The sequence below is a fragment of the Coffea eugenioides genome, chromosome 5 (genome assembly GCF_003713205.1).
Source record: "Coffea eugenioides isolate CCC68of chromosome 5, Ceug_1.0, whole genome shotgun sequence".
Taxonomy (NCBI): Eukaryota; Viridiplantae; Streptophyta; class Magnoliopsida; order Gentianales; family Rubiaceae; genus Coffea; species Coffea eugenioides.
Genome location: NC_040039.1, coordinates 909,701 through 934,645, shown reverse-complemented (window position 1 = coordinate 934,645; position 24,945 = coordinate 909,701). Strand labels below are relative to the sequence as shown.

Here is a 24,945-nt window from a genome sequence, read left to right as displayed (position 1 = left end):
ATTGCAAAATTAATCGGAGGCATCCTTCGATGAATTGAGAGAGTAGTATGCGATGAAAAAATACACAAGTGAGTCTGTCTCCTCCTTGTTGCTGCTGACCTCTCCTAAAAAAACAAATGATAAGTCAAGAGACCTTGTCTCAATTGACTTCTTCCAATGACTAATCAGCCGCAACCAAAAAGAAAGAAAATCTACTAATTGGTAAGTTTCCTATTCTTGCTAAACTACTGTTATTAATTTGAATTGAACAATCAACTGATGAAATATTTGCTGCCCCACGTTGCACTTCCAATTGTCAATTGGATATCACGCATCATTCCCAAGTTTCCTGGACACGCTAAGCCTCAAGTATGACGCGGCCGCGCCAAATAGCAAATGTAGTGAGGAATTTGCACCTTTTTACCACTTTTTGTTCCAATTTCCTGCGAACAGTACAAATTTCCAAAAATGAATACGCCAGTTAACGCACATTTGGTAAGATAATAAGAGGGAAAGAATTATAAAATTAATTACAAAATTGCAATCTATCAATTCCCCCCACACTTAGACCATGTTTGTACTCAAGCATGAGAGCAACAAACTAATACCAACTCCCAACAATGGTTATCACTCCATCTGCCTATTGCCAAAGTACCATGAAAACACACATCAAGGCATTAATGGCAAGGAACAAGGAATATCCCCTTGGTTAGCTTCTAAGCCTCAGACTTCTCCAATTTCTGGCTAACTAATCTAAGAATAGAAATGTGCGATCAACATTTGATAGCAAACGGTTCAACTATTAATCAAAATCTCAACAATAAACCCATAGATTGGCAGGTTATCTTAATCACTGTAAACTTACACAATTTCCACAACTTTTTCTCTCTCTTTTTTTTTTTGTAAAATTATATATAAATTGAACGGGTTGAGTATTTAGCCATTAAAGCCTTTTGACGCGAATTTCGATATTTGTCAGATGAAGGAGCCTGATTACTCAACTCAGATCACTATAAGACCACGTACTTATAGGTATCACTACTTTTTGATGCGAGTATCGATACTTTTGATAAGAATCCCCGGTTACTAGGTAGTGATAACCAGCGGAGTACTATTAACATTATTCATAAGCAGACAACCAAATAACTCAAGAAATCACATAAAGTAACACCAACCTGCTTCGTTTCCTCAAACATGGAGAACTAAGACTAATAACTGAATCAATTTACATGAAAAATGCCAAGAGATTATTCCTCATGCCCAGAAAAGTTAATTAAAAATTGTAAAAGTTACAAAATCTTCGACATTTACCAAAGAGACATTCCTGGATTTAACCATATTGCACTTGATATACTCTTATCACTAAGACTTGGCAATAGAAAAATAAGAGTTAACCAACCATTGTCAATCCTTGGTAATCATAGAAATGCTAACCAATAATAAAAGCAAAAATAAAAGAAAAACATAACAAATAACAAAAAAGGAAAAGGAAAAACATCTAAAAAGAGCAATACCAACTATACCACAGCTTCCCCCCCCAATACCTAAATCTAACACTCTCCTCAATAGAAGCCATGAAGCAAAGAAAACAATTAGGACAATGAAACTTCCTTGAACACGTGATTGAGGGCCTTGGGCAACTACGGAACAGGCATGAATGGCGGTGTGAAATCAATATGGAAGTAGGGACATCTTGGCCACCTGATTGGTAATATTAGTCACCTGCTCGTCCTTATGGTGGACTTGTGCCCAAAAATGTCGCCACTCAGTATCAGAGGATGGCTGTATAGGAGGCACAGAAGTAGAAGGTCCAGCCTTATCATTGGCAGCTCTAGAAGCAAAAGAGGGATGCACGTGCAGAGGGACGCTGAGCTGGTGCTCGAATAGGCCCCAAAATTGTAAGTCAGAAGATGCCATCCACCTTCTCTACAACCCCCATTTTCTCCAAACAGACCACATCTAAATATTCCATGTCGCAAGCCAAATGTAACTCATGGTCCTGCAGATTAAGAACATCTAAACGAACCGCCAAATATGTTATATATGACCCAAGAATAAGTGGTTTATTCCTAGCCAAGATTGTCTTAAATTGAGAAGCTAACCAACAACCTAAATTTACCTTAATATTCTGTTTCATACACCAAATAAAGAAAAATTCGAGCCTTAAAAATGTACCGAAACTATCCTTACGACCCGAGTAACTATAAGTTAGGAAGCATTGAACATAACAAGAACTTGAATCCTTGAGATAAGAACTCCTGTATCTGGTGGGATCGTAACGGTTCCTGTCAACTGATATTTCCTTCCAAATATCGGGGTAATGAGTGAAAAATGATTCTACAAAGTTGCAAGCGCTCTCAGCATACTTCCTAGACTCAACATATTCTTGATTAATAAACCCAAAGGCCAAATTAAATTAAGTAATGGAGAATCAAAACTCTTAACCCATCAGATGCAATCAAATCACATTCGGGGTAGCGACAGTGTATCTTGTGGGTTAATCAAACTCAAAGGTAGCATAGAACTCTCTAACTAATTCGACAAAAGTAGGGTAACAAATTTCAGCAAAAATCCATTCAACCTCATCTTGAATATCCAAAGCACCCATGGTAAGCTTGTCAAGATATTTACAAGGGAATGCCTCTCATAACACATAGCATATCACTATTTATTAGCGGCCCTCGTGAAATTTAAATGGCCTCTAAAGTGTGAGGGTATAGAAACATGGACACCGTTGCCCCTACTTAGACATGTCCGTGCACCCAAAAAAGATGGATGGTGGGTAGGTTCATTCACAGGGATTGTGGGTTGGGCTGTGGTAGTAGACTGAGCTTTATGAGTTTTAGTTTTAGACGCTAACCGTTTCTTAGCCTCTTTTTTTTTGTAGGAACCAACCCAATCAAACAGTCAACCAAGGAAGAATATCAGCATAAAAGCAAATCCGCTACGAAAATATCAGGTACCCAGACTAGAGCAAACAACTATGCCCACGAATCAAGAATCACATCAATAGACACTACTGTTGCTCAATTCAATCAGGAAAGATGCAATTCGCCCAATAAAAAATTCAACAGTGTCCCAAATAAGGCATCAAATAAAAGCAACAGTTAGATTTTCCCAAGTATAAATGCAACCAAATACAAATCAAGTCATCTGGACAAATACCCGTAAACAATAATTCAGCACAATTAAAATTGGTACCAAATTTCACCCTCTTTCTCTTCTCTTTTGTTTTCTCTCTTTTTTTCTAATATACCAAACAACAGTTATAACACAGATATCCCTCAATCCAAAACAAGCGGTCAATAGTATTGTGAATTAGGATTTTTCGAATACCAAATACCTCCACTTCGATAATGAATAGCAATAAGCAATGGCAGCAAAATGATGAGAATGACGGCGTGCGGTCAGAGGCGGAACCGGCGCGATGGCAGCTACTAGCATAGCATTAGGCACTGATCATGAGGGGTGCTAGAGCCTATGGCGGCAGTGTGCAGTGGGGGTTTTTGGGTGGCAGCGTGAGTTTCAACCGAGAGGAGATAAAAGGGAAAGAAGGGAGAAAGAAAGAAAGAAAGAAAAGAGAAAGAAAGAAAGAAAGGGAAGAAAGAAAAAGAAAGAGAAAGAAAGAAGGAAAGAAAAGGGTTTCGAAAAAAAAATTTTCTTCTAGTTTTTTTAAACTTTTTTTAAATTACCCTTTCCTAGTGATAAGTGGATATTTTACGTGTTTTACGTGTATTTTATTAGTTAGTTTTTGTGTGTTTTATTTAGTTTTATAACTAATTAACTACGATTCTAGTGAAAATATATATTTTATGGTTTAAAGTGTGAAAATTGCATTTCTATGGATTTTAATCATAAAAACTTCATGTTTTTGTAGGTTTAGTGATTCAATTATCAAATGGAGAGAATTGAGAAGATTATTGGATGATTGATGAGGGTTTGAAGTGATTTAAAGAAGACATGAAGTGCGCAATACTCAAAGGATGAAATGCAAGTTTTTCAGTTTTGACACCTTGTGGTATTTCGACTATATCGTGAGCTACAATGATTGGATTGAGATGATTCTTGAACCATGTTAGTGCAAATCAAAATACCCCCGAGCAAGAACCAACCTAATACCAAAAAAAAGCGATGTTTTTCTTTAAGCGATGTTTATTAATACAAAGTAATAGTTAGGAAAAAAGCCATTTAAGGAGGGAAAAACTCAAAGAAACAAGGAGGAAATAATAAATTTTGCTTTATATGTTGTGACGGGCGTAGGGTATACATATAACATTAAGCTCATCCTAATCAAGTTTTAGATTTATAAACTCCTAAATACCCCACACGCGATTTATCGCAAGTATATGAATCGTGAGCGAGTATAGGGTATTAAGGGTCGATCTCACAAGGAAGATTGCAATTACCGGCACTACTAAACCTTCTCTATTATTTAAACTATCAATGTATTATAAGAAATGAAACCTACTGAACTTATGCAAAATAACAAATGAAAGCTCCTTAGGTTATGGTATCCCTAACTACTCATGCAAGTGCTATTTTTGGATCATTGAGAACTACTATCTTGGCTAACTATGGTGTAATTTCCTTATGCATTTGAATCCTACTTTCGTAGTGAATCAATTATATTCATAATTAATCCATACCTATTCTCATGGTTATGAAATTAGCTACAAGTTCATTTCTTCTGTGAAATTACATGAAATAAATCACTTAAAACCACATAGGTTCACCTCTACTCTCGTGAGTGTACTCCCTATGTTTAGCACTTCTTGAACCAGTGTTAAATCTCAATTTTCATTACAAAAACAACACCTTAGATAATCACAATCAATGGTACCAGATTAATCATGATTTAAAGAGCTAAAGTGCTAAATAACTTGCTCAATTCATAGCAATCAAATAGCCAAATAATAAACACTAACAATCATAGAAAGTTCAACCAAAACCAAGGCATAAACTTTAAAGACACATAATAAATACAAAATCCAGAACTTGCATATTAACCATACTTAAGAATCCAATATAAAAGATAAAGAGTTGGAGAAGAGATAACCCATGTCACTTGAGCTTCAACTCCTCCTTCTTCATCTCCATCTTCATCCTAATCTAGCCAATATACAAGAGTGGATGAATTAACTAGCTAAACTATCCTAACACTAAGAAAATAGAATAACTACATTTCTGCAAAACCCAAGTTTCTCTCCTATATGTCCCTACTAATTCCCTTGCAAGTTTTGGCTATATAAAGATGAAATGTAGTCAATAAATGAGGCTTACACCTCCTTTTTATAGTTGATAATATTTCTCACATGTCTAGCATTACATGTGATTTAGTGGAGGTGAAATTAAGTTTTTCGCGTAAAGAGCAGCCTTCTCTGACCACAATCCGGCCAAATTCCGGCCGGATTGCTACAGTGACATTTTGGTGCACTTTTGTTCAATTTCCAGCTCTGCTCCGATTTTGCGTCAACTTCAACTGAACTTTTCTTGATGATAAAAGCTGATTTAGCTCTTGACCAAAACATAAAACTTGTAGCCCTTTGAGTTAGCTTTCCATTGAATCAAGAATCACCTCATTTGAATCTGTGTAGGCTGATAAATGACCAAAATACCCTTGACTGCTCACTATCTTGTTTCAGCTTCGACCAATAGAAATTAGTTACTATAATTTGGCTTTTTTACCTAGAAAACCTTCAAACTGGATTCAGATGTCTTCACCAAAGTTGTAGATCTATCTCTTATCTTCAAATTGGTTTAAGAATAATCTCAATCCGATCATTGTAGCTCAAGTTATAGCCGAAATACGAAAATGTGTCAAAACTGTCAAAATGCACAAAATCCAAGTAAAAAGTGATAAAAACCTCATTTAATCACTTAAAAGCATTTTTCACCAATTATAGCCAAAATGATTCATTTTATTTCAATAATATAACCAAAGTGACTAAAAATAATATAAAATGTCATACAATTATTACCTAAATTAGTCACTTATCATGTTGTTTGTCTATTCATCTATTGCTATTATTATTTTTTGGCTATTTAAAGCATACATAAGTAATTAAAGGTCACCATTTTTGTTTACCAAGCATCTTTCACTAATATAGAAAAATTTGGAACAAAATTTATCCTGGAATTTTTCTTAAGCGATGTTTATTAATACAAAGTAATAGTTAGGAAAAAAACCATTTAAAGAGGGGAAACCTCAAAGTAACAAGGAAGAAATAATAAATTTTGCTTTATATGCTATTTGTTTAATCATCTATTGCTATTATTACTTTTTGACTATTTAAAACATACACAAGTAATTAAAGCTTACCATACTTCCTTTTTTTAGTAATATAGAAAAATTTTGAACAAAATTGGTATTAAAATATTCAATAGAACTTAGAACAAAAGTATACTAAATTTTTATTTTACACAAGTAATTCAATGATGCACAAAATAGTAGCAATGAATTAATGCAAAAAGTGTTATATAAGTGGATACTAAAGGGACCCTTTATTTATTTATTTATTGTTGGTTAGGAATGTAGACAAAGCTCACCATACGTCTTTTTCTTTTCCAAAAATGTAGAAGAACTTTGAACAAAATTGTTATTAAAATATTCAATTGAATTTGGGACAAAATTTTACTAAATTTTTTTTTTGAGCTTGTGCAAAAAGTGTTGTAGAAGTGGCCACACAAGGACCATTTATATTTTTTTTGTCAGAAGTGTAGAAAAAATTTGGAGCAGATTTTTTTTTGTGACTAATATAGAAGAAATTTGGATCGGAGCTCATATTAAAATGTTAATCTAAATTTATTTTCCTAATGGCTTAAAAAGGTAATGTCAATCCAGAACCAGACACCATGTGTTTTTTTTTATGTATATTAGGCTCAAGCCATGGCAAAACAGGAACAAATTGTGGCTTGGGCGCAATAAAAGCCCACATGCAGCACCAGTTTGAAACACTAAACGGGAGATCAGTAAAAACAAAAGAAAGCAGGCAGCAAGGGAAATCTCCTAAGGCTGCACAAAATCACCAAAGAACCGACAGAAGCCGCAGAACACTAGGGGGACGCCACTTCTACTATTCCTCAGCGTTCGGCACTCTTAATATGTAGGATAGTGCACTTTTATGTAAATGTGTTGTATTAAAAAACTTTTTTCATGTACACTAATTTAATTCATAAATGTATTTAATTCATAAATGTAATTCATAAATATACTAAGTTATGGATGAAGTAAAGTAACAATACCCAACCACACCTAACTCAATCATATGTGCCTCAACTCCATCATAATTATCATATTCGGAAACAAAACAATATATAAATTTATTCTTACGAGATCAATATTGCAGTTTTTTTCCTCGCTGTAGATTGCAGATGGTCACCATGACATTAACAATCACTCAACATACAACATTTAAGGTTTTAAAATACAATGCCCCATGAACCAGTCATCTACTTATAGAACTCCATGACCAACAAGTTACATACAAAACATTTCACACTTATGCCTTTAAATCCAGCAGCAGTAGCCAGGGCAAGAAACTCTGTTTCATATCTCTCAATTCCTCCCTTATATTGAGTCACCACTATAAGATCTGTTTGGCAAATAGCTTTGTCGCGTGAACTATTATCAGGAATCACGGGAAGAATTGTGTCAACAGCTATTACCTTTCCATTGTCTGGTAGAGCCTTGTAACAATTTTTCAGCAACTTCAAGCAATGATCATCATCCCAATCCTGAAGTATCCACTACAAAAGTATTGATGAAGGTTGTTTGTTAGTATTCCAGGCAAAAGGCACTCCTTTTACAAAAGCATCATTAGACAATGATAGACGTTATGATTTTGAGAGTTATAGATCACTCTGATAAGTGAATATTTAACGTGCATTTTGTACAAGTTTAGCATGAACTTTTGGTAGGTTTTGAGAAAATTAAAGTCATATTTGAACTCTTTTGGTGATAATTGTTTAAATATTCAAAACTTGATAAATGAGTGGATTAACGCGTTAATTTTGTGAAAATGTAAAGAATATTGATATATGAAATTCATACACGATATGAAAAAAATGTAAGGATCATCCGGAGGACAAAAGTACAAGAATACTAGGAGCAAAAATGAAAAAAAATGAAAGAAGTGAAAAATTGAAAATTGACCAGCACGGATCCCAGGGATCCGAGCTCGGATCCATGTGAACAAAAAGAGATTCGAGCCCTCGTCTGCGCTTCTAGAGCAGTGGATGCGAGGTCAGACGATCCGAGCTCGGATCTGTATGGAAAAGGCCTTGGATCAGCGATGATCCAAGCTCGGATCCGCGATGATCCAAGCTCGAATCCTTCTTCATCCCTCGGATCCGAAGCTCGGATCTGCCTTTCTCTTCTGCAAGTGGCACAGCTATTTTTTCTCACTTTTCACACAACTTTCCAGCTATCTTGGGTGAGAGAATTCGGTGGCATATGCTTCTGCAACAAAAGGGAAGACAAAATGAGTTATTGACAAATCAAAACAACATTTCTTTTGACTTTCTTTACAAAATCTGAGTTGTTGGAATCATGAAGGAGAAGAAAGTACCTTTCTACCATCTTTTATGCAGAGACACAAGGAGAGCCAGGCATCACCATACGTAGGGAGTCTTTCCTCTTGTAACAAGTTTCTCTCTAGTTAGAAGTTCTTGAAGAAGCACTTGGAGACTTCACTTGTAATCATTTTGTACAAGACATAGCAGAAATTTAAGGGCTTTACCATTAATTGGCTAAACTTTTCTCTATCTTTCTTGTACTTGTACTTTATGATGTTTTGCATTCATAAACTTGTGAGTTTGATTGTTATGTCATTCATGAGTAGCTAAATTTCTTTATCTAGGGAGTAGATGAAACTTATGGTTAAATGATATGAATTGAATGTGATTTACACTTGTTGTATCTTGTATTAACTTGTCTATTTGTGCAGTTGTAATTACTTGTTGTTGTTTGATCACCAATAGCATATTTATAGTTGTTATTAGTGAATGAGAATTGGTAGTAACAATAGAAAAACATGAGTAGAGCTTGAGTTGTATGTTCATAAAAATAGATGTACACTTAAGTGGATTATCTAGCATTTCATGAAGAAAAACAGAATAGAACTAGTATTTCACCATGAAAATAGGGAAAACTGGATTGCTTTAGGCCATTTTATCATGAGAATGAAATTTGGTAATATTGGAAATGAATCTCTGGTTAAACAAGAATAATAACAAGAGGTAAATCTATTCATTTGTGTTGTTTATGCCATAAGTGGAATCTACATCCCTAGATTTAATTTTAGTGAAATTTCTCCATTTGTGTTTAGCATTTATTAAACCAGATTTGTAGAAAATAGCATTATAATCTTCTTGCTCAAATTTATCGTAAGTCTAAATAATAGAGAAAATTAGGGCCTAGTACTTGTTTAAATTGCTCCTTGTGGGATCGACCTGATATTTGCCCAAAACTACTAAGTGACATGTATACTTGCAGTCTAACAGGTAAAATTCGAAAATAAACTTGCATTGATATAAAAATTCTGTCAAGTTTTTGGCGCCGTTGTCGCGGAGCGGCAATATTAGGGTCTAATCATCTGTATTAATTTAGATATTTTCATTATTTTTATTTAAGTTGTTATAGTTGATTTTGCATTAATTTAGCTTTTGACAATTAAAACTGCATAATTTCTCTTATTTCTATTTGTAGTGTATGCACCGAACATATCGAGAAGTTGCATCTTTCGATCCAGAAATTGAGAGGACACTACGGAGACAAAGGAGGCATATACCGCATCAAGAGGAACATGAGGTTTGGTAGCCGATAGAGAAAATTTTGATAGACTTACCATTTGAGGAAGAAATGACGGAAAATGAACGAAATAGGCGAACTCTACGAGATTTTGCTTTACCGGGGACACAAGGATCTCAAACTAGCATCGCAAGACCAACGGTAAATGCTAATAATTTTGAAATTAAACTATCGCTGATTCAAATGGTTCAACAATCTCAATATGGAGGTAATGCTACCGAAGATCCAAATTCTCATTTGTCAACATTTCTTGAAATCTGTGATACAATTAAATTTAATGGTGTTAGTGATGATACAATTAAACTTCGATTGTTTCCATTTTCGCTAAGGGACAAGGCCAAGGTTTGGTTACAATCTCATCCTTCAAATACTTTTACTACTTGAGTTGAATTAGCTAAGACTTTTCTTAATAAATTCTCTCCACCTGAAAAAACTGCTAAATTTTGAATAGATATAACTAGTTTCTCTCAACAGGAAGGAGAGACATTGTACAAAGTTTGGGAGCGTTATCGGAAATTACAACGAAAATGTCCTCATCATGGTTTACCAGATTGGCTGATAGTGCAAACATTTTACAATGGTCTCACTTATCCAACAAAGACGCATGTACATGCGGCAGCGGGAGGAGCATTGATGGGAAAGTCAACCGAGGAGGCTCAACAATTGATTGAAAAAATGGCTGCTAATAACTACCAATGGACCAACGAACGAGATAATACAAGGAGAACTGCAGGTATGCTTGAAGTAGATATCTTGAATATGTTAAGTGCAAAGATGGATAATGTGGTTAAAATGCTTAACAGGCAAATTGGTTCTAGTTCTAATCAAGGAGTAGTTGTTGCTTGTTGTATTAACTGTGGAGGAGACCATGATGATTCTATGTGTTCTAGCAACGAACAGGTTCAATATCTCAACAATTACAACCGTCCACCCAAAATAATCCATACTCCAATACCTATAATCCAGGGTGAAGTAACCATCCAAACTTTGAATGGAAAGATCAAGAGAACCAAGAAAGACCAATTAATCCACCGGATTTTCAACCGAAACAACCACTTCCGGAGTCCAAACCAGCTTGAAAATTGGCAATTGAGAAGTTAGCAAATGTATCAAATGATAAAATTGAAAAGTTAGCTAGTGCCAGTACTCAACGGTTTAAAAGAATTGAGGAAAGGATGGACCAACTCACCAATATGTACAGGAATGTTGAGGTCCAATTAGGACAAATAGCTAATGCAGTTAACAATCGCAACCAAGGAGATTTACCTAACAAGACTGAGGTGAGCCCAAGAGAGTATGTGAAGACCATAACCCTCCGAAGTGGTAAGAAAGTGGATGAGCCACCTGTAGTTGAAAATGTGAGAAAACATGAAAGAAGGGAAAACAAACAGTTGAGTGAGTTAGAAGATGATAACAAGTCAATTGAAGGGAAAGACAAGGTGGAAGGAAGCGAGCCACAATTTGTAGAGACGACACCAATTCCTCCACCGGTGCCATTTTCACAAAGATTGAAGCCTTTGAGAAATGACAGAGAATTTAATAAATTTGTCAACATTTTTAAACAATTACATATTAACATTCCTTTTGTTGATGCTATTTTGCAGATTCCTTCATACACAAAGTTTCTTAAGGAGATAATGACTAAGAAAAGAAGGTTAGTAGATAGTGAGACAATTGCATTAACGGAAGAATTTAGTGTCATCATACAAAATAAATTGCCACCAAAGTTGAAAGATCCGGGGAGTTTCACAGTTCCTTGCACTATTGGTAATGTAAAATTCTCTAAAGCACTATGCGACCTTGGTGCGAGTGTTTCATTGATCCCTTTAACTGTGGTTAGGCAATTGGGATTGAAAGAGTTAAAACATTACTAAGATTTCATTGCAATTAGCTGACAAGTCTATTAGACATCCAATGAGCATATTGGAGAATATGCTTATTAAAGTGCAGAAATTTATTATTCCTGTTGATTTTATTATTTTAGATATGGAGGAAGATGTCAATGTACCTATTATACTTGGTAGACCATTTCTGACCACTGCAAGTACTATAATAGATATTAAACGTGGTAAGTTCAAGTTCCAAATTAGTGAAGAGGAAGTGGAGTTGATTTGAGTAAAGTGGAGAAGTATCCCTCTTTTACCAACCATGTTTATTCTGTTGATATATGTGATGAACTGGCAATAGAAATGAGTCAAGTTAATCTTGATGATGATTCTCTTGAATTTTGTCTTAATGGTGTAGGCTTACAAGAAGAATAAGTTGAAGAAATGACTGAATTTTTGCAGGCACAGGTTCCTTACAAAAGGAACAATGCGTATGAGGAGTTAGGACTGAGCAAAGGGCTACCTCCTCCATCGTGTGAGCAAGCTCCACGGCTTGAACTTAAACCACTTCCTAAACACCTCAAATATGCATTTTTTGGAGAAAAAGAAATATTGCCGGTGATTATCAATGCTACACTAGATGAAGAACAACTAGGCAAGATTTTATGTGTCTTGAGGAAGCATTTAAAGGTTATAGGATGGACAATTTCTGATATCAAAGGAATTAGTCCAACTATTTGTATGCACAAGATTTTGTTGGAAGAAAACTCTAAACCGGTGGCTGAGACTCAAAGAAAGTTAAATCCAAACATGAAAGAAGTGGTAAGAGTAGAAATCCTTAAATGGCTAGATGCAGGTATAATTTTTCTAATTTCTGATAGTGTTTGGATTTCTCCTATTCATGTAGTGCCAAAGAAAGGGGAGATAACCATAGTACGGGTAAAAATGATGAAATGATTCCCTCTAGAGTTGTGGTTGGGTGGCGAGTCTATATTGATTATAGCAAACTGAATGCAACTACTAGAAAGGATCATTTCCCTCTTCCTTTTCTTGATCAAATGATAGAAAGATTGGTTGGATATGAATTTTATTGTTTCTTAGACGGTTTTTTAGGATACAATCAAATAGTCATTGCACTGGAAGATCAAGAGAAAATCACATTCACTTGTCCTTACGGCATTTTTGCATTTCAAAGAATGCCTTTTGGACTGTGCAATACACCGGCCACTTTTCAACGTTACATGATGGCAATTTTCTCTGATTTTAATGAGAAAATCATAGAAATCTTCATGGACGACTTTTCTGTATTTGGATCTACTTATGGTCATTGTCTTAATAATTTAGATATAATTTTGTAGAGATGTGAAGAAACAAACCTTGTACTCAATTGGAAAAAATATCACTTCATAGGTGATGAGAGTATTGTTTTAGGGTACAAAATTTCTTCACAAGGTATTGAGGTAGATCAAGCCAAGATAGAGGTTATTGAGAGAATGCCTCCACCTACCAATGTGAAAGGCATTCGAAACTTTCTTGGACACGTGGGATTTTATCGACGGTTTATTAAGGATTTCTCCATGATTGCTAAACCTTTATGTGAGTTACTGGTAAAAGATGTTCCTTTTCACTTTAATGATGAGTGCTTATTTCCTTTTAATAGATTGAAGAAGGAACTTGTCTCCGCACCCATAATAGCATCACCAGATTGGAGCTTACCATTCGAATTGATGTGTGATGCGAGTGATTTTGCAGTTGGAGTTGTTCTTGGGCAAAAGCATGATAAGCGACTTTATGTCATTTATTATGCAAGTAAAATGCTAAATGAAACTCAAGTCAATTATGCAACAACGGAGAAAGAGTTGCTAGCAGTGATATTTGCATTAGATAAGTTTAGATCGTACTTAATAGGATCTAAAGTTATCACTTATACCGACTATGCAGCACTCAAATATCTCTTAAATAAGAAAGATGCAAAAGCTCGACTAATTCGATAGATTTTATTATTGTAGGAATTTGATTTGGAGATCAAAGATAAAAAAGGATCCGAGAACTTAGTCGCTAATCATCTTTCTAGACTGGAAAACATGTCTCAGGAAAATCATTCATCTATTAACGAAGAATTTCTAGATGAATTTTTAATGGCAATTCAAAAGCCACCATGGTATGCTGATTTAGTTAATTTTGTAGTTAGTGGAGTGATACCAAGTGATTTGAATTCCCACCAAAGGAAAAAATTCTTAAATGATACTAAACATTATTTTTGGGAAGAACCGTTCTTTTATAAACATTGTGTAGATGGAATAATTAGAAGATGTGTTCCGGAAGAAGAGGTACACAGTATTTTAATGCATTGTCATACTCTTGAAACGGGAGGTCATTTTAGTACAACTAAAACCATAGTAAAGGTATGGCAATCTAGATTTTACTGGCCTACTATGTACCGAGATGCTAGAAATTGGTTTAAAAGTTGTGATCAATACCAAAAAACTGGTAACATCTCTAGAAAGAATTAAATGTCTCTAACTACATATTTGGAAGTTGAGTTATTTGATGTTTGGGGTATTGATTTTATGGGATTATTCCCTAGTTCTTTTAATAATAAGTACATCTTAGTAGCAGTGGATTATATTTTTAAATGGGTAAAGGCAATCGCTTCACCTGCTAATGACTCTAAGGTTGTACTCCAATTTCTTAAAAAAAACATTTTTTACAGATTTGGTATCCCAAAGGCCATAGTTAGTGATGAAAGAAAATATTTTTGTAATAAACAACTTGACTCCTTATTGTTTAAATATGGCTGCAGGCACCAGACATCACTTCTGTACCATCCTCAAGCCAACGGACAAGCGGAACTAGCTAATAGAGAGATAAAGCTCATTTTGAAGAAAACCGTGACTAAATCACGTAAAGATTGGGTTACAAAGCTAGATGATGCACTATGGACTTACCGAACGGCATTTAAGACACCTTTAGGGATGTCGCCGTATCGTTTAGTCTATGAAATAACTTGTCACTTACCTGTAGAAATTGAACATAAAGCTTATTGGGCTATTAACGCAATTAACATGGATTTTAATCTTGCAGGTGGAAGGAGGCTATTTGAGTTAAGTGAATTGGAGGAACACCGGCTACATGCGTATGAAAATGCCAAAATTTATAAAGAGAAGATCAAATATTGGCATGATAAACATATTCTTCCTAAGCATTTTGAAGAAGGGCAAAAGGTGTTATTGTTTAACTCAAAACTTAAATTGTTCCCTGGAAAACTTAAGTCTCGATGGTCCGGACCATTTGAAATAGTTCGAACATTTCCTTATGAAGCGGTGGAAATAAAAAGAGAAAATGGTGCCCCATTCAAAGTGAATGGTCAAAGATTGAAACTCTATTTGGCCGGAGAAAGGGTTCCTAAAGGCGTGATTTACTCCTTAGGAAACATAAGGGAAAGTTAAAGAATTTGTAGGAGAGTCGAGCTTAACGACTTTAAACAAAGCACTTGTTGGGAGGCAATCCAATAATAATATTGTAGTTGTGTGTTTTTATGTGTTTCTTACATTTTGGTATTATTTGATTGACTAATTATATGTATTTCACGTGTTTGTAGGAGGTACCTGAGTTTCAACATCCATCTTGGAGGTGCATTTGAAGAACAAGTGTAAAAAGGGAGGTTTTTTTACCAAATTGTGTTTTAAGTGTTTAGAATTCCCATTCATATATACAATGTTGCATTTCCAGTATATTCAAGTGAGTTTCGGTGATAACATATTTATAAATGCTCATGGACTCATTTGATGTGCATTTCATGCCCAAAAGTGTCATTTTGGTGTAAAATTATAAAAAATAATCAAAGAACCTCACCCACAATTTGCAATATAGATGTGTTAGATGTATTTTGAGAGGTTGGATTTAGTGTTTATGGTATATTATATTTGCGTGGGGGGTTGGAATTTCTAAAAATTTTGTCCAAAGTGTAATTTGGAATTGGCCGGAAAAAGGAAGAAAAAATTGAAAATTGCAGTTTCTGCAGACATGAACAGATCCGAACTCGGATCAGACAAAACCCAGTCAGATCCGAGGGCTCGTCTGTTCTTCTGGAGAGCCGGATCCGAGGCCTGTTCCATAAGATCCGACCTCGGATCGGTTAAGGTTTAAAAATAGATCTGAGGCCTGTTCATCAATTTGGGGGCAAATCTGGACTGTTTCTCTTTCATTTTTTGCATTACTATCATCCTCTATCATCACTCTACATATTTGAGGTAACAATTTTCAACTTTCTTCGAAATTTTACATTTCTCAATTCTTAATTTTTTCTATTTTTCTATAAATTTGGGAAATGCATATATGTTGGATTTTAATGCTATAATTGTGTTACATTGTGCTAATATATGTTCTTAGAAATGCTTGTATGCTCAGAATTGAGAAATTTGTTAATATTGTGATATTTTCTTGTATAATTTTTCTCACATATTTGGCTAAGGCACATTGTACTTTTTGCTTGCAATTTCTTGTTTCTTTGGATCAGTTTGACTTGTTTTTAAGAAGTGAAGATTCTTTTTATGCCCAGTAAAAGATAACATATTCTTATTTCGATAAATTGGCATGAATTCTTCGAGTGAAAATGTTGAATGGTTCAATTTGAACATGATATTAGCATGAGCGTTGCAATGTTAAGTTCGTGAGATTTTCCAAGCTTGATGGTGCATCCAATGACTTTGCAAGTTTATTATGTTACTAGTTATTACCTTTTTCTAGTTTATTGTTTAAATTTAAAGAGATGGAGTGGCGAGTGGATTTTTCAAGCCATGTAATGCGATTTTGGATTGAAATTGATATCATACATGTTGCAATTAAGTTTGAGAATTGGTAAAATAGGGTATTAGCTTGAATTTGGTAATTCTTGGCAGGGTGTTTTGTCCTTTTTTAAGAGGAAACTCTGCCGAAATTTTCTCAAATTACTTCTTATCATTTTGCACATGTATTTCCAAGAAGTTAGATTGTTTCTGATATGAAGTGATTTTGTTTTTGATATAGGCACCATGGTTCGCATAAGAAGGGCTATTATTCGCACGCCTTCGCCGTCTTCAAGTGAGGAACGAACTCCGTCCTTATCTGAGAAGTCACTAGTGGAGGAATCTCCCTCACCTGAGTCACCGCCTCGCTCCAGGCGTAAGACAGCGTCTACTAGCCGTGACGAGCCACTTCCTAACTATGATACCACTCGTTTTACGTCCCTTGAGAATCAACAGTGGTACGAAGTCGGTTTAGACAAATAGATCATAATTGAAAAACACTTGGCACCAGAGGTGGATGACCACTACAAGATTTCCACGGCATTTAAGTGACTTGGATAGGAGACCATACTCACATTGTCGAAGCATTACTGCTCCAACTTGGTCCGTGAGTTTTATGCCAACGTAGAGGACAAACAGAGCCACAGTGGGAATTTAATTGTCTCTTGGGTTCGAGGCAAAAGAGTGGCCATCACTCGGGACAAAATCGCTCGATTTGTCAAACTTAAAGACGATGGAATAGATGTTAAATTGACCAAGGAATTTAAGGCATGTGATCCATGGCAAGTTGGAGAAGGTGTGGCACATCTTAAGGGTCAGTATCGGGAGCGAGGAAGTTCAAAAAAACTCATTGTGTACACCGATTCCTTTGAGCATAGGTACCACTTGATCTTCTATTTCTTCGCCTTCAATGTGGTATCGAAAAGGAGTGAAAAAGGGAGCTCCGTAACAGTGACTTGTATTTCCTGGATAAGATGATACATGGTGTGGGTAGGTAGCTGACTGGTATTCCTCTGGCCAGCATCATCATCAGTTACATGCGTACTAAAGCTTGCATGAGGGTGGCGAAACTTGCTTTGGATTCCCTTGCCTTCTGTCACTTATTTTCGAGAAGCTAGCGGTTCCTCTTGGAATCGAGCGAGCCATTGTCACTAGGGCTACCGAGGAGGTCAATGCCTCAATACTCAAATCCTTGGATATCTCTACAGATTTTGGAACTTCTTTGGTTCGTGATATAGGAGAAACGTCAACCTTTACTCAGCCCCCACCTCACACTCAGCAGGAACCGGCAGTTCAAGAAACGGAGACACAACAGGCTCTACCTCCTCCCATTCCAAGACCACTCCCTCTGCCGCGATCCAAGTGGCAAGAGGTCCTCAATGCCATATGCTGCATGGAGACGAGGGTAATGAAGCGCATCGATCAGACGAAGCGACGGATGATGGAGCGACTAGACAGGCATGACCGCCGTCTTCTGGCAATGGAAGATCATTTCAACATCCGCCGGTCACCTACTCCGACTTCTCACCATGAAGAGGGACATATTGGGATATCTCATGGTCCTCAAGGAGCTGAAGAGACTGTGGATCCTACCTTTGAGCAGCCATGAAGATCCTTTGCCGATTGGAAATTCTGTAAACTTTTATTTTTTATTTTTCTTTTATTCTGTTCTGTTTAAACCTTGTCGTTTTCCTTTTTATTTGGATAATCTTGTGCTACTTATGTTACCTCGTATCGTTTGTTTCAGTTTGAACAGAATTTGGATGTTCGTGAGGTTCGTGGTTTCAAATTGCATCACCATTTCTTTATAGGGGACTACTAGTTTCTTTTACCTTCCTCTACAATGAGTACATTGTAAATTTTAAGTGTGGGGGAGGGATTACTTTATCTTATGGGGTGATTGTGAATTGAGTACATGATTTTAGTTGATTATGACTTAGAAATATTGAAATCATATTTGGAAATATTGTCATGCGGTTAATTTTCTTGAAATTGAGGTTGTTGGCAGGGAGTTTTGTCCATTTATATGGGGAAACTCTGTCAAAATTTTTCTAAAATATTTTCCAATATTTCAAAGCAATTTTTCAATAAATGGCCAAATTGGTCAACCTTAAAGTGCCTAATTCTTCCATTGGATAAAATGTTATATGCATTTTGGAAAGTTTAGTCCTCATTTGGCTTGAATTTGGTTATTATGCAGTTAGAATTTTTACATTTTAGAAAGTATATTCGATTAAGTAAGGAAAATTATGCTTAGAATTTTGCATGTTTAATGAAATTTCTCATTTTTGCTTAATTTTATAAGTAAGTGATTTATATAGTCAAAAAGAGGCCAGATTCATCCTTTAGTTATGCATATATATATATATATATATATATATATATATTGTCTATGAGGGAAGTTTGATTGTTAAATATATATATATATATATATTATAATAATTGTTCTACTCCAATAATTCTCGTGCCGAGTAACCGGGGGTTGGCATCTACAAATGTCGGCATTCACGTAAAAAGGTATTTGAATTAAGAGTATGCATAACAACTTGAATAAGTGAAATGTTGAGTAACCGGAAATTTTCACCTAAAAATGTCGATTTTCGCGTAAAAAGACATTTCCACTATTTAAGTAAAATGAAATATGAATAAATCCCTCTTAAGATGTGAAAATTTTGATGGTTATATGATGAAAAAGGCCATAAAATTGACTATGTGATTTACTTATTTGTGAAATTAGGATAGGATGAGAGATTGAGTTGAAGTTGTTAAAATTAAGGCATAATTATCTTTCTTTAACTTGATATTATCAGTATTTAGTGTAATCTGAGAAATGGCATAATGATTGGTTTCTAAGTTTTGAGAAATTAAATTTGACAAAAGTACGTATATTGTTTTATTTCTTGAATCATTGTAGTAATTTGTGTGTGAATTGCTTGAGGACAAGCAATGATTCAAGTGTGGGGGAATTTGATAAGTGAATATTTAACGTGCATTTTGTACAAGTTTGGCGTGAACTTTTGGTAGGTTTTGAGAAGATTAAAACCATATTTGAACTCTTTTGGTGATAATTGCTTAAATATTGTTTAAGTATTTAAAACTTGATAAATGAGTAGATTAACGTGTTAATTTTGTGAAAATGTGAAGGATATTGATATATGAAATTCATGCACGAGATGAAGAAAATGTAAGGATCATCTGGAGGATAAAAGTACAAGGATACTAGGAGCAAAAATGAAGAAAAAGGAAAGAAGTGAAAAACTGGAAATTGATCAGCACGGATCCGAGCTCGGATCCATGTGAACAAAAAGAGATCCGAGCCCTCGTCTGTGCTTCTGGAGCAGTGGATCCGAGGTCAAACGATCCGAGCTCGGATCCATATGGAAAAAGCCTCGAATCAGCGATGATCCGAGCTCGAATCCTTCTTCACTCCTCGGATCCGAGGCTCGGATCTGCTTCTCTCTTCTGCAAGTGGCACAACCGTTTTTTCTCACTTTTCACACAACTTTCCAGCTATCTTGGGTGAGAGAATTCGGTGGCACATGCTTCTGCAACAAAAGGGAAGACAAAATGAGTTATTGACAAGTCAAAACAACATTTCTTTTGACTTTCTTTACAAAATCTGAGTTGTTGGAATCATGAAGGAGAAGAAAGTGCCTTTCTACCACCTTTTATGCAGAGACACAAGGGGAAGCCAGGCATCACCATACGTAGTTAGTTTTTCCTCTTGAAAACAGTTTCTCTCTAGTTAGAAGTTCAAAAAGAAGCACTTGGTGACTTCACTTGTAATCATCTTGTACAAGACATAGCAGAAATTGAAGGGTTTCACCATTAATTGGCTAAGCTTCTTCTTTATCTTTCTTGTACTTGTACTTTATGATGTTTTACATTAATAAACTTGTGAGTTGATTGTTATGTCATTCATGAGTAGTTAAATTTCTTTATCTAGGGAGTAGATGAAACTTATGGTTAAATGATATGAATTGAATGTGATTTACACTTATTGTATCTTGTATTAACTTGTCTATTTGTATTTACACTTATTTGATTGTTATGTCATTCATGAGTAGTTAAATTTCTTTATCTAGGGAGTAGATGAAACTTATGGTTAAATGATATGAATTGAATGTGATTTACACTTATTGTATCTTGTATTAACTTGTCTATTTGTGCAGTTGTAATTACTTGTTGTTGTTTGATCACCAATAGCATGTTTATAGTTGTTATTAGTCAATGAGAATTGGTAGTAACAATGAAAAAACATGAGTAGAGTTTGAGTTGTATGTTCATGAAAATAGATGTACACTTAAGTGGATTATCTAGCATTTCATGAAGGAAAACAGAGTAGAACTAGTATTTCACCATGAAAATAGGGAAAACAGGATTGCTCTAGGCCATTTTATCATGAGAATGAGATTTGGTAATATTGGAAATGAATCCCTGGTTAAACAAGAATAATAACAAGAGGTAAATCTATTCATTTGTATTGTTTATACCATAAGTGGAATCTACATCCCTAGATTCAATCTTTAGTGAAATTTCTCCATTTACATTTAGCATTTATTAAACCAGATTTGTAGACAATAGCATTATAATCTTCTTGCTCAGATTTATCGTAAGTCTAAATAATAGAGAAAATTAGGGCCTAGTACTTGTTTAAATTGCTCCTTATGGGATCGACCTGATATTTGCCCAAAACTACTAAGTGACCTGTATACTTGCAGTCCAACGGGTAAAATTCAGAAATAAACTTGCATTGATATAAAAATCCCATCACACTCTCAACTACTAATTTTTCTAATGTGTCATTATCCTATCTCTTAATCTATAAGTATTCTCCTGATCTGTTGATACTTCCTTATTATTTAAAATTCCAAATGGTTTAACTAAAGTTAGAGAGAGTGTTACATACATGTGTAAGCAACTTTTAAAATTAAAGCGTCTGTCGCCTAAAAAATAACTTATTAAAGTTCATTGATTAAAGTGGTAAAAATAAATGCAACTCAAATAAGAAGTTGGGTAACTTATTAGACTGTGAAGATCTGCATAATATGGTTCAAAAGAGAAGGACTGTACATAATTAGATTGAAAAGATCTGCAGAATATTGTTCAAAGATAGCATTTGTTGTGACTGCTAATAAGATTTCCTTCAAAGTTGAACTTACCTTCATAAAAATGGCATCCCCCTGTGGAACACTTTCAAACATGTCTCCTCCAACATGTTCAACTCCTGCAAATTTACCTTATTAAGAGTAGAAGGTAATGGATTACAGATTTTAAAAGAAAAAAATCCTATTCTAATGCAGTGGACTTATGGAATAAACAATTCTTCTTTTCAAACAATAGTTTGTGGAATAAACATATTGAAACTTCTTTAATTCCAAAAAAAAAAAGTTATAAAACTTATGATGGTAAGTGCCTTTCTTCCCCAAAACTAACTCATTCGTTTTGCAATTTAGGGTCCGTTTGGTTGGACTGAAAATATTTTCCTGGGGAAAATATTTTCCATCGAAGTCATTTTCCTGCAAAATCACTTCCTTCCCCATAATTTTCCAGTGTTTGGTTATTAAGTGAAAATATTTTCCAAATTCCTTTTTTCATAATTTTTTGGTGTTTGGTTTGTCAATGAAAATATTTTCTGATATGTTTGTTGATATGTTGCAAATATTTTTTTACTCTCAAAACATTCATTTCATTACAAGCTAATTTTAGTTTCTATCCATTATAATCATATTATCATTTCTATAAAATATTTATTCATATTACACCATGAATTCTTAAATTGAATTATTAATGGAATCTTGGATTTATTCATAATTTGTTAATTCTTCCTACCAATCAATGGATCTTTCGATTAGCAAAGTCCAAGGTCAAGCATACGAGTATTTGACAGATAAAAGCAAACTCGGTGAGAAAATTCATAGCCCTGTCTTTCTAGATATCGTTTAAAATTCTCTTTCAAGACTAAAACCTTTGCCCATCCCCCATTTCCATTTCCATTTCCCCACCCCTCCCCCTCCCAAAAACCAAAACACTGAACTCCAAGACACAAAGCACTTGCAGAAAACAGAGGATTTATGGGTATAGAACCAGTTGTTGTTACTTCTCAGCTCAAGGTTCTCATGTTTCCATGGCTGGCTTATGGCCATATATCTCCCAGCCTAGAACTAGCCAATAGACTAACGGATAGAGGATTTTCCATGTACACCTGTGCTAGAGCCTGTTAAGATGCAACCCCCTCCCAAAACAGCAATGCATACAACTATTGCAGATCTTAGATTGGACCTCATAATGCCACACCATATCTGTTAAAGGCCATAAGCAAAAATTGTCCAATAACTTCTTCCTAAAGAAAACAAAATTCAGTTACATGCACTTCGGATTGCATACTAAACCCATGTACCAGGGGATCACAAATTTCAAGTATGAACTGAACCAGCATCTGCTTACAAGTGAGAATAACCAAATGTTTTCTTCAATGGAATAAGCATGCTTGCTACAGAATATACAAAACTTCGCTAAAGACAACCAAAACTCCTCTCATGCTATCGAAACAGAATCTGCAACTTCAAAGTACTTTATTCGACGCCCCAATCTTTCTTGAACCTCTTGAGAGAAATCAAACGAAGTCTTTGACTCTTCGCCATAAATGCTTTTCTTAGCTTCTCATTTTGCACCAAATGCTTGAATACCAAGTCCAGAAATTCTTCGCTATAGCCTTCTATCTTCATAATCTCTTCATGTAGTTGGTTGATATCAAGATTGTTTGCACTAATTTTGTTCAAAGCAGCTGCCATTTCTCCAAGTTGTTGAGACATCTTTTCAATGTCTTCATTGCTGTGATTTCTTTCACGATGTTGTTTGGTTCCCGATGATGTTGTTCTCACTTCTGAGGATCTTGCACTAGTCACATCCTTTTGTTCTACACTTGTCTCCACACTTGTCTTAGGAACAATTGGAGTTTCCAAATTCACATCGACAAATGATTTTGCAAAAGACCCGGTGCCCAGATCTTTCCCAACCACAACAGCCATTTCATCATACAACTCAATTTTATTATGAATATACTTGTTTGATGGAATTACCAATGAGCACTTAAATGGAATACCAAGTAACCATTCTGAGTAACAAAATGAAGAAAATTGCAAACACCACCTTCACCTACCAACAAGCTTCTAGCAAAAAGCTTGCACGCAACAAACAAAAATCAAACAAAGAGACAAGAATGACCTTGGGGCTCTCAGACTTTAGACAATCGGTATTAGAAGCATAATCAACAATCTCAACACTCCATAAATCCTCGACTATTATATAACCATTATTACACAGCCTTGAAAAAGAAGATATCATTCTGGATCAGCTAAACAAATAAGAAAAAGCAAGCAGATCACAGGCCTCATTATAAACACATTACCATAAGCGTGTAGAATCCTATAAACTAAACCTACCAATATTCAGATTCTAGTTACACCGGGATAAGAAACTTAGAAGCTACCTCAAGATTCAGGTTCAAACTGTCAAAATATTTTTCTCTCTCAAGTGCCAGAGCTACAGTGGTACCAGTAGCTCATTCAACATGCTTCCAGAGTAGTAGACGTGCACACTTCCAGATAAGCAGGACTGATAAAGCTCAACAAGAAGGACCAAAAATGCTACCAAAGCCTCTACAATAAGAGGGAAACAATTGAAGTCCAATGTAAAATTCAAAAGGATGGCATCAAGGCTTGATTGAGGTTGAAGCTTCAACAGCTTCATAGTCCACTTACCAAGAAATGTTTACTTGCATGCATGATAGAACAAAAAACTCAATATGCACTTAAATTAATCTAACTTTTATCTTTTATTTTAGCAATACTTCAGCTGTCATAGCTGATATTCTAAGCATGCATTAGAACAAATATCTGCTACACACGAATGCAGCTCTTTACAGATGACATATTGAAAAGAGACATGGAATCTTTTTTATAAAAAAGTTTACTGCTCTCTGGGATGAACACAAGCAAACAGTTTTCCTCCCTAATCAGATTTTGTCAACTATTTACAAATGGTCTCACCAGATTGTAAGAAAAACACTACCAGTAGTCGAAGAATAAAGTCTCAAAAAACCAGAGAAGAATTCACAAGAGAAGAATAGACAAATGAAATTATACAGAAAAGGCTGCACTTCAAGCTCGCCCAAAAGGAATCCAAGACAGAATTCCTCCATATCCCAATCAGCAACATGAAACACAATCATCACTGGGGCAAATGGGAAGTAAATAATGTCACTTGTTATCAGCGGGTGTTTACCCAAAAGCAGCAAACTCAAGCTAGTTATTGAAATCAATCTAATTCCAACATCAAAAGGGGTACAGGAACTTCAACCAAAAGAAAAAGGAAGTATCCAATTGTCTTCTGGTGGTACCCCAGCGAAATCTTGTCACAAATGGTCTCACCAGATTGTAAGAAAAACACTACCCTACCTTGCCCGGATTCTGATTACAAGAATCATAAAACCCCCAAAATTCAACAGCCAAATTAATTCATTAGAAACTGAGAGTTAAAAAAA

The 24,945-nt window shown here is 35.2% G+C and overlaps 1 protein-coding gene and 1 non-coding gene across 2 annotated transcripts in view; both read right to left on the bottom strand.

Annotated features, from left to right (window-relative positions):
- Positions 1-7,428: 7,428 nt before the first annotated feature.
- Positions 7,429-24,945, bottom strand: part of LOC113770253 (caffeic acid 3-O-methyltransferase-like) — a 70,685-nt gene continuing 53,168 nt past the window's right edge. The window contains exons 2-3 of the mRNA XM_027314667.1: positions 21,563-21,627; positions 7,429-7,725 (exon numbers count right to left, since the gene is read on the bottom strand). Coding sequence (XP_027170468.1) covers positions 7,429-7,725; positions 21,563-21,627 — 362 coding nt within the window. The remainder of the gene's footprint in view (positions 7,726-21,562; positions 21,628-24,945) is intronic.
- LOC113772634 lies at positions 10,226-10,332 on the bottom strand. Its single transcript, XR_003468602.1, has one exon. It is a non-coding gene; the product is annotated as a small nucleolar RNA R71 (small nucleolar RNA).